Source organism: Trichosurus vulpecula, chromosome 6 (genome assembly GCF_011100635.1).
Source record: "Trichosurus vulpecula isolate mTriVul1 chromosome 6, mTriVul1.pri, whole genome shotgun sequence".
Classification (NCBI taxonomy): Eukaryota; Metazoa; Chordata; class Mammalia; order Diprotodontia; family Phalangeridae; genus Trichosurus; species Trichosurus vulpecula.
The window spans coordinates 160,637,738-160,648,892 of NC_050578.1; the positions used below are offsets into that span (position 1 = coordinate 160,637,738).

Sequence of the window (11,155 nt, forward strand, 5' to 3'; positions counted from 1 at the left end):
TCCCCATTCTTCCCAAGACAGCATGCAATCTTATATAGGCTCTACATATACATTCTTATTAAACATTTTCACATTAGTCATTAAATAATTTTTTAAAAAAAGAAATAAGGCTTAAAATTTCAATAAGGTGAAAAGTAACCAATGACTTCATTTCATATTAAGTGATAAATTACTAATATTCTCATTGTTGCTGTTTATTCTTTGTTCTCACAAAGGGCCAATGATCTTAAATCATTTTTTTCTGAAAGCAATTTCCATAAGAGTAAGCAAACTGCCTATATAAACACAAGGAAGAAGGAATAGCTGCCACAGAGGTAGGGAAAAGGCATAGAAATGGTAGCCTGAACTATCTATCTTCATGCCCTTTTCTCTCCTCAAATCATATGGAATTTTATTTATATGTGTAGGATGCAAGCAAGTTAAATTAAAATCCATTACAAATGATGAACTGTGCAGGAAAAATGGTGCAAAGGATATAATCAGAAAAATATTTGTCTGGGGGTGGGGAGGGAAATGATCCATTAGCTTAGCACGATTGAGAGACAACTAACTGATGAAAAGCCCATATATTCCATTGGTAGTCGCATAAAGAATACCAAGAAATCCTGCCCTGGGCATGATTGAGTGGATCTGTTGTATAAGATTGATGTGAAGACACAGTCAAGACAGACACAGAATGGGCAGACTTCGATCAATTGTGAGCTGTATCACTGGAGGAAATACTCATATCGATGAGATCACAGATTCATTGAAGCGGAAGTACTATATTTATTTGTGGAAAAGTTATATTGCCCAATTGAGCTGCTTTAGGACAGAGACTCTTCTTTGTTTTGTTTTTTATGGTACGATGCCTTGCACGTAGTAGGGCAATGCTTAATAAATACTTATTTAATAGAATTGATTTGAAACGTCATATCACAATTTTGCTTGGGACCCTTCCTGCATGTCCCCAAAACCAGATTATTTTAGTCTTCTGTTGGTGTATATTGGCATTTCCCCAAAACGGTAATTAATACTTGATGAGTGCCAACAAATAGTTAACTCCATTTGTCTTCTTTATAGACAATATTTAACTTTTAGATCCTAGAAATAACTATCAGTTGAGTAGAGAAGAAACCTAAGATGTTGAGAAAAATTCTGGGAATAAATTCCTGGCATTGTCAGTGATAAGATTTCCGCAAAGTAAAACAAGCACTCTCACATCTCAAGAGGGTAGCTGCATACCGTTGTTTGATTCAACACACACTCACATCTATATCCTCACATACCAAGGAAATATGGGAATATCTCCAGTTGGCTATAGATTCTAAGCTCTTTAAATGTAAGAACTGTGGAACCATGTCCTATTTAAACTGTGCATCTATTGTAGTGTGAGTAGATGGTTAAAAATCATTTGTGAAATATAAGTTGTTGAATTGAATGAAATAGAACAATTTACTGGCCAATCGCTGCCTTGGCCAAAGAGATCAAGATGCAAGACATGACTGCCTCCTGGTTTTTAGGCAGTGATCTGGCAGCATTTTTGCCCTTTCTCCACCCCTCTAGGGGTTTTGCCATAATCTAGGAACTGGGAAGTTTGATTTGATTCACAGAAATGCCATACCAGACTAAAGCATTTTGAATACTGTGAAAACTTAAAGAAAGAACATGCCTGGATAGAAGCAGTGCTCAGAATCAATAGCAGGGTGGAAACTACCCTAACAAGCAGCAGAGCCAGGAACCTGTAGAGCTTGATGCCTCAGGGGAAGCAGTGCCAGCCATGAAATATTCAGCACTGGATTCCAGAACCAGAGCTATCTGAAAAGAATGTGCACCAAGTGTATTGCAAGGATATTGTGTTACTGCACTCTCGATGTGAGACCCACAAGACAGTGATTTCTCCTTCCCTGCCCCCCTTCCCTTTTCCACCACCTCTCCCTAGAGTAAGTTAATGCATCTATGCACCTGTTTTCCAAAACTCTCTCTCTCTCTCTCTCTCTCTCTCTCTGTCTCTGTCTCTCTCCTATTTCTTTCCCTCCTTCCCTGTTCCTCTCCATTGCCCCCTCCCCTCACCTCCCTGGCCACAAATCAATATTGTGACTGGGGGAGGGGGATATGAGAAGGTGAGCTCATTGTTTTCCATAGTCTTCTTTGAAAGTGAGGAGCCTCTAGAATGGAGGAGCCAAGAAAATGTCTAGAAAGAAAGCCACACCCAAGGAGAGAGGTCTAAGGGAATGACTGGGATGAATAGGCCAGCACACATAGATGAGCTGGGGGAATACGACTGGATGACATCACTGACAACCCTACTCAAAGACTGCATAGAATCACAACAGCAAATCACTGTTACACTAAAAACAAATAACTCAGCAACTTTTTTTAAAGCTTCATTGTATTTTTTTTAATGGTGGGGAGTGGGGTGGGAGAAGGGTTTTTCACCAATCCAACAACCTGAAATTCATGAATACTTTCAGTAATTCAGGGCTGAAGTATAGCTTTGAACATGGTCTGTCTACTGGATAGACAGGCATGATATGAGAATAGTAGTCTAGTAGGTTGCAAGGGAAGTAAGGGCACTGCCATCCTGCAGACACTTAATAAAACATATAAAGAATCAGAGGAATAGAGTGGTAGGATATTAATCAATGCAAAGAAACCTTGATTTTTTTCCTCCTTCACACTGAGACACCCTAAGGGAATGATTCAAGACCTGATTTTTTAATTCCTCTGGGGTCTTTCAGAAGTTGAGAAAACATAAGATCTTGTTCCTATTTCATATTGTGTGTTGAAAAATGAATTACTCTAACAGCAGTTGAGCTATTTTGCCAACTTATATATGATAGAAACTACTAAAATGCAAATATTTCCAATATAGTCTTGACTCATAAGGTGAGGAAAAACTAGGCATCAATCAAGTTGAATTTTGAAGACTGTTGATACAGCACCTTCTGTTTCGCATTATTGGATCTAGAATCCTTGAGGGATAGTTTAGGGAGAAGAGGTTATGTAGTCTGCCTTGGTCAATTATACTGAAAAACTTTTGGAAACCAGGGATTGCCTAATAATTATGCAATTATCTCTCCCCTTTTCCTGAATCTGGTACAATACTTTCATCCTTTGGGAATGCAATAAATCCTTGTAGATCATCCATGTAATCTGTTAGGGAGAATAGAAAGGTTTAAAGATAGCTAAAACAAATAAAGATCATAGATCTAGAAGTAGAAGGGGCTTCATAAGTCATCTAGCTCAACCTTGTCATTTTACAGTTGAGGAAATAGAAACTCAGAGAAGGTAAGTGATTTACTCATGGATATCAACTTAAAAAATATCAGAGGTGTTAATTGGATCCCAGTCTTCTTAACTACAATATTTAGCACAGTGTCTGGACCTAGTAGGCACTTAAATGCTCACTGACTGACTACTGGCTCAACAATGAACCATGCTGTCATTGAATCTCAGCGCTAGAAATTACCTTGGACATCAGCCCCAAAACCTGTCAGTGTTCTTTCTGCTATGCTACAGTATTCTCTAAAATGTCCTAACAAATGGTAATCCAAGGGGAAGATTAATTTAACATATTGGACTTGTTTGCTTTTTTTAATCCAGACAAGAGAGGTTAAACTCTCTTGTAAACCCCTAACAGGAAACCTATTGATGTTTTTCTAGGAAGTGTGAAACTCCAAAAGCTACACTGTGGCCATGAGGAGCCAGACCAGGTGAATCAGTATGATTATTTGGAAGGAAATACACCCCCATGTATAATAATTGTCAGTATTTCTCTCGTATTTAAATATTATAGTCCATTTGCTCTGTTTGCAAAGGAGATTCTATTGTAACCTCAGAGGATTCAGCACTATATTTACTGAAAGCAGCGATAGTATGGCTAAGACATTCATTTTATAAGGCTATTGCTAGCTTCCCAGCGGGAAGAAAAAAGCAGTGTGTAGTATTCTCTGTTCCAAGGAAGAAAAGTCACTGGTGTTCTGTAAAGCAGCAGGATAACATTTAGAACTACTGTACTTGGTAATGTTTTCAAAGACTTCATTTAAAGTTTAATACTTTTATAGTGTTAACACAATTGGGAGTATCACTAGTTAGTCTGTCAAGCTCAGTTTCTTCATCTAGGCCCTTACCCTATTGTTTATGATCAGGTATTGCATTACTTTCCCCCTGTTGAGTTTAGTTACCTGTTCAACTAGCTGTAAAAACAAAACAAAATAACCTTTCACCTTATTGTAAGCCCATATAAAATATTGCTGCAAAATAACTTTTGGAGGAAGTAGACTGCCATTCATTTTTTCCCCCAGTGTAATGGCCAGCAAAGTGGGACTTTTGCTGTTACACCCAGCCACATCTTTGCTGCAAACAAATTGTTGTATAGGACTAGGAAAGATAGTATTTTGAGTAGCTGTTTGGGGCAGCCAAGTTAAAGATGCCTAAGGGTAACTGGTACTGGCAACCTCATTTAACTAGAAATCTCTTGGGCAATATCTCCAAGCAGAAACCCAATGTACTCAATTAGTATAAATAAATAATTAAAACAGAAATGGATTTTGTTTTGATTTGGGTTGTTATGTTGCCAAATAACTAATTTGACTTATTTTTTTTCACTTTAAACCTAGTGAAACTCAGACTGGTGGAGCTAAATAAATACCAGTTAAATGAATGAATGAAAGGAATCTGTTAGAATAGCTGAGAATGAATCCTACTAATTAAGGAAGATAGATAAAAGAAATAAAACACATGCACACTCATCTAGAAGATCTCAAATTTACTATTAGTTATTGGGTGCTGCAGATTACACTTTCTGCATTCCTACTCAGAGACCAGACCTGGTTTCCTTATTGGACAAGAAATAAGCAGCAAACACAGTCTGAGAAAATCCAATATTTCATTCATGGCATCATAGATTTATAGCTGGAAGAGAACTTCGAGGTCTTTTAAGCCACCTACTACATTTACGAAGGTAAACACAGAAGCAGAGAAGTCAAGAAGTCCCTTGCCCAAGGTCATTCATCTAATTGGCCCCACTGAGATTTGAACCTAGGTCATTTAACTTCTGTGTCAGCATTATTGCCACAATATGACAGAGGCATAGCTAGCTTGTATTTTCATCCCATTACCCTACTGCAAGAAAATGGATAGGAAAGCAATAGGTGAAACGATTTGGTCTTTGCACTCACTTAACTTGGAGGCATATTTAAGCCTTGAATAAATTGGATCATTGTGGTTCCTTGGGACATATCTATGTCTCTTAATGGAGTAAACAGAGTAGCAGATTTTCTGGGATCCCTTGGTGTCTAAATGCTTTGGTGTTTCACCTCTCATGGCTTCAAACGTTTCCTTCAAAATCTCCTTAGGCATCTGTAATTTGTTTTGTTTTTCTTTTCTGTTCTTTCTTTCTTTTCTGGGGAGGGGAAGGGGGAAGGTCAGTTTATAGAGGGAAATAGATAGGAAGCTATAGCAAAGTGGTAAAAATGTGGAATTTGTGGGGAAGTTAATTTCCTTTCCTAAAAGCACACGGTTTCTAAACATACCCCCCATACCAATGACAATAAATAGTCACCAAACAGTGAATGAGTATCTTGTGCAGTGAGAAGATAAATGCTTCTAATTTAAGGACTTTTATAGGCACCTGAAAAGAATCATGCAATTTTCAACTGTCATTAGCTACTTTCTCCAAGAAATTTCTGCACTTATTGATCAAAGAGTCCTGACCACACCTAAAATTTTTTTTTAATTTGGGGAAATGAAGCATTTTATGTTCAGAAGACAAAATGCAGAAAATGTTCTTGATATAAAGGTAGAATTTAGGAGAGGTAATATATTAAGTCAAATTATAATAATACTATTTTATCAATAGCATCAAAGGAAAGTGACTAAAACAAAAAAACTCTTTTTTCTAGCATATTACATGAAATTATGATCATCATACAATTTTACCTGGAAAATTCCTACTGGAGAGAAGTGGAAAATACCCAAATTCATGAATTATTTAAAGGAAATATATTTTTATTTAAATATCATTTTATTTTTTCTTATTTTTAATTTAGTTTTTGGTTGTTTTATAGAACTTTTCCATTTCATATCTAGGTAGAAAATTTCAAGCTTTCTAACTACCACAAATATTGTGATGTTGAAAGTGATTACTATAGAAAGAAAAAATTCTCTATCTCATGAATTGTACATTCATTCATTCAATATCTATTTTCTAAGTACCTATTATGTGCCAGGCAGAAATATAAAAGTCTCTGTCTTGAAACATCTCACATTCTATTGGGGCAACAAAAAGTATATTAAGAAATAATTATGTAGGGAGAGAAACTGGACCTATGATTTCATTGATATATGAAACTTCCAGATAAAAGAACTTCCTTTACTAAAGTAAATCAGGACCTTCTCTGCTATGTATAGTCTTAGAGGGGTACATGACTCATTGAGTAGAGGTTCAGTGAATTGCCCAGAGACATTCAGCCAACATATATCAGAGATACAACTCAAGATGTTTCTGGCTCCAAGTACAGTTTTCTACCCACTGTGTCATCGCTATTTCAGCATGCATGCATGTATGTACTCACATACACACATGTATATATACATGTGTGCATACATATGTATATGTATGCACACATAAAAATATGCACTTTACATAGGAAATGCCTGACCCTTAACCTGAGTTTTGAAGGAGGAAAGAGACTCTAAGATAGAGTGGTGAGGAGCATTTTATGTAAGGCAAAGTATACTGTAAGTAGCTCTTAGTTACCCAGTAACTAGATATCATTTTTATCTAGAGCTTTTGATTCTGAAACTTCACCTTTTTGCCTTTGACCTCAAGCAACACTTGTATTTCTAATTAGCAATTCAATCTTATAGGAAGAAAAGGGTAAAGCAAGAGGTGAAACTCAAATTAGTTTGTTAACAACTCTTATTTAACCTTGCCAAAACCATGAGATACAGGTGTATCTTTGAAATCATAAGGTCCAGCCCCCTCATTTTACAGATGAAGAAACCAAGACATACGAGGTCACACTAACAATAACCAACAAAACCAAAACTAGAACCCAGCATTATCATTGCAGTGCTTTTTCCAGTAAGCCACTCATAAGAAATGATACAAATGAAAGAGAATGAAATAAATAGATGAGGTTTTTATATTATCTGATGTTTTCATTTCATTTCTTTAAAATGTCTGTGTCCCCAGTAAACAAGCTGTTTATAATGATACACGAGTGAATTTAACTCCTTTTACTGAATAATTTTTAAAAATTCAAATAACTAATTTGACTACTTTACTACCGAAGTGGCTGATGAAAAACTGACCATAAAAAGAACACTGAAATAGAGGTGTGCCTCTGTGAGTGTGTACATGGAATTGTGGAGACAGACATCACAGAATTTACTTACAAAAACCTGTAGAATATGGTACATTGTTGCTTTTCGTACTGGAAGGGTCAAATAAGATTTCTCCTCACTTTGACTTTATAAACATTTTATAAATAACCCATAGTTGAAGTTATTTATATGATGCCAAAACCAGGATTTGCAAGTTAAATTTTTTTTTCAATAAACTGGTTGTATTGTTTACATGAAGCTAAAAAACTGATTTCATTTAAACCAAAATGACCAGTTTATTAGCAGTAGGTAGAATGCATCTGTAAAGAAGAAATCTCTCTTCAGTGTATTACTCAAGTGTTTTTCATTGTTTAACATAAGCTACAATAACACAAACACAACATTTTTTTTCAAAATGTCTTGCCCAGGCGCAAAGCAGATCTGACCATGTGATGACCTGCCCATTAATAACAGACAAGATTGTTTGTAACCAAAATATGTCAACATTTAAATATTGTTTAAAGTTTTTATTTTGGTGTCGGGACCCTCTAATAACAATAAAAACAATGAATAGTTTAATGGTCACAGTATTTTCTAGAGTCATGTTAAAACAAATTAATGAACACTTTTTATTATAAACATACTCAACAAAAAAAAGCATAAAGAAGCTTAAAACTTAAAGAAGACATAAATGAAGAAAAAGGAATTCTGCCTTCACGTTTACAATGTAGAAATCCGACAAGTAGTTACTCATCTCTCCCAGTTCGTGTTTATTTTTGCTTTAACTAAGTACTCTATTTGGCACAAAGATTTGTTTCAAGTTCAAACCTGGCAATTTGCCTATTTGCAGCTTCCATTGGTTTGTCCCTGGAAAAGCAACAGGCTTTTTTCTGTGTTGTAAGAAGCAACAGTTAGGCGATCTAGCCATGGAAAAGTCCCATGCCTGCTGCTGGCTACAGGCAGCAGTGAAAGCAAAAACAGTGTTTTCAGTCCAATTTTTAACACCTCCAGGAAAACCAAAGGAAGATTGACCTTTTTGAAATAAAGAGAACATGCTGTTCTAATAAAACAATCTTCTCTTTAGTCATCAGCTTTCTGCTGAATGCACAGGCTTTAGAAGCAAATGAAAACATTGACCATAGCCATCACGGTCCTGTCTAAACCTAACCCAAGGCTATTCTACGGCGATACTGTGTCCATCTGCCATCACTAGGGAACCATTCAAGGCTACCAAGACTCAGACCTAAAAACCTCTGGAAGCCAGCTTTTCAAAAAACTAGCTAAATTTAGTCTCTAGCTTAGATACTATGGGGAGGAAGGCATGGGGATTTTTTTTTTTAAAAGGCAACTTCACAGTAATCTTATCCAGAACCTTAACAAGCAGAGAAATTGTTTCATCCACTAGTGTATTCCCTATAACCTATGGTCAGAGGTTGGAGTATTAAGGGGAGTTGTAGGAAGACCTCTGTCCAAGGTGCTTAAAAAGCAGGGGAGCCCCAGCAGGCTGCAGATGGCGCCCTTCTTTATGGAAAGGGGAAAGGAAACAGAGGTAAAGTTACACTTAGACTCCGCCCAAACACGATCCAACTGGGCAACTATCAACAGCCCTTCTCTAAATAGTAAAGAACACCTTTAATCTGGAAAACCGCAGCAGACTGTCTCTAAAATACAAAGCATAGTGGGGGATGGGAGGTAGGAGGGGGATCTTGTGTCTAAAAGAAAACATATGGAAAGCATTGAAATGCGGCGAAGGGACCAAGAATGTGTCAGTTTCAGCTCTGCATATTATTTTTGCCGATTTTAAAATTCACAAAGTGTACTCACCATGTTGACTTCAGAAACCATATCTATGCTGGCGACATCTATCCTCATCCCCACATCAACAGGAGGGCCTGAAAGGGGATAATGAGTTTTTGTTATGTAGTTAATCTTGTCCCGTATGTATGCGTTTGTCTGAAGAGAAGAAGGAAAGAAAAGGTGTGGGGGGAAGGGGAAGAAAGGGTTGGTTGTATTCTAGTAGGTTACATTTTAACATTTTTAAGGCTTCCGTCCTTGTCCCCTCTTCTGTGCAGAAAATAGCTCGGTGTCCACGTGTGCGGCATTAAGTATGCAGATTGTGTGTGTTTCAATATGTTAGATGGTTGTATTCATTTACCTGAGCTTGTGGGTACCGGGATATACGGGTATGTTCCTGTGTGTATCCATAGAGCATGCTAGATAGTGCACATTCATGAAAATGATTTGCATTTTAACTGACGTTTACCTTTGGCAAAACAGGAGAAATACAGTTGTGTTACAGGTTGAAAAAATATGAAGAATTACCTCCAAAGTCTGGCCTCAAGCGAATGTCATATCCTTTAAGCAATCTATCCACTGTCTCTTTCACGTATGACATGTTGCTGGGTTCATTAGCGCTGAAGGGAAGAAGTACGGATTGTATTTAGAATCAACACTGAAACTGCAATCTGACAGAAAGATAAATCCGCACACCTAACCCCACATCATAAGATTTTAAAATCCGGACAGGCATTTATTCTTTTTTTCAAACCCCAGAAACACACACACACGCACACACACACATACACACACATACACACACACACACTCACACACACACACCCAACAACAAGCAGCTCACCTTTGTGCACAACAGACCATAGCTATCATCATAGGGAAAGACAGAATCCCCAGGCACTCCCGATTTTGAACTGTCCACATTCCTAACTCTGATTAAAGAATTCTCTTTTCTGTGAAGATTCAAGGAATGCAACTTAGTCCAAGACACAGCAATAATTCCGGAAAGGACTTGCGCATGCGCCCCGAGGTTGCTCACTCTCAAGACACCTTGTGCCTTGCAAACAATATTCCTTTCGAAACAGTCAACAGCTTTCAGACCCTTCGAAGTTCTTGGTGTGTGCTCCGCTTCTTTTAGGCGATTGGGAAGGACCTGCTGTTCTTATACACAAGGTCATACATGTGCATTCATAGGTAGTTTGGTGCACAGATGACTGTGATATTTTTTCCGGTTTCTTGCCCCACTCTGATTTACTCAGCTCACCGCCCGGATCAGAGTCAGCCAGTGATTGGCATCTGTCGTAGGCAGCCGCTGAGGTCCTGGGAGTTGAAGCTTGCCCGTTGCGGGGTGTGCCAATGACCAGTCCGGACCGTTTCAAGCATGATCTTATCCGCCCTGGTCATTTCTCGAGGGAGGCGTCCTAGGAAGCCTCAGTTGTACCCTACCCAGCTCTGCTGGGGAGGGAGCAAAACCAGCGTCAGCAACAGGGCTAGCTCACGCTTTCCCCTACCTCCCTGCCTAACCCACCTCCTTCCTCTCGGACCCACAAGCTTTGTGACTGGAAGTAAAAGAAATAAATCGCACACACACGTATATGTATACACACACACACACGTGTGTGTGTGTGTGTGTGTGTGTGTGTGTGTGTGTGTGTGTGATTTAAAAGCCTGGGCTGAGGATGGAGATGGGGGCAGCAGCAGAGGTAGTTGAAACTGTCTTGACCAAAGGATTAAGGTGGCTCCTTAAAGACACAGGGGAGTCTGCACTCCAAAACAGACCAGATACTGCTACAACTTTTCCATACAGAATCACAGAATCTCAGAATTGAAAGGAAACTCAGAGACCATCTACACATGCCTACTTCTTCCTTTCCTTCTTCCATTCTTACTACCCTCATTCTCTTCCTTCCCTGCCCTTGCCTTCCTCTCTCCATTTCTCTTTCTCTTTGTTCTTTTCTTTCCATCCCTTCCTGTTCCCTTTCTCCCACTCTCCCCCCACCCACCCCCCACTCTCCACTACATTGGAGGAATTGAAGAAGGGTAGAACAGA

General features: G+C 38.3%; 1 protein-coding gene across 1 annotated transcript; it reads right to left on the minus strand.

Moving 5' to 3' along the window:
• Positions 1-8,151: 8,151 nt before the first annotated feature.
• Positions 8,152-10,239, minus strand: LOC118854821 (gamma-aminobutyric acid receptor subunit beta-1-like). The gene is made up of 4 exons (XM_036765049.1): positions 9,950-10,239; positions 9,634-9,725; positions 9,136-9,203; positions 8,152-8,343 (listed from the first exon to the last, which is right to left on the minus strand). Exons 1-4 carry the CDS (start codon positions 10,027-10,029, stop codon positions 8,152-8,154), a joined length of 432 nt encoding a protein of 143 aa, XP_036620944.1. The 5' UTR covers positions 10,030-10,239.
• Positions 10,240-11,155: the final 916 nt, after the last annotated feature.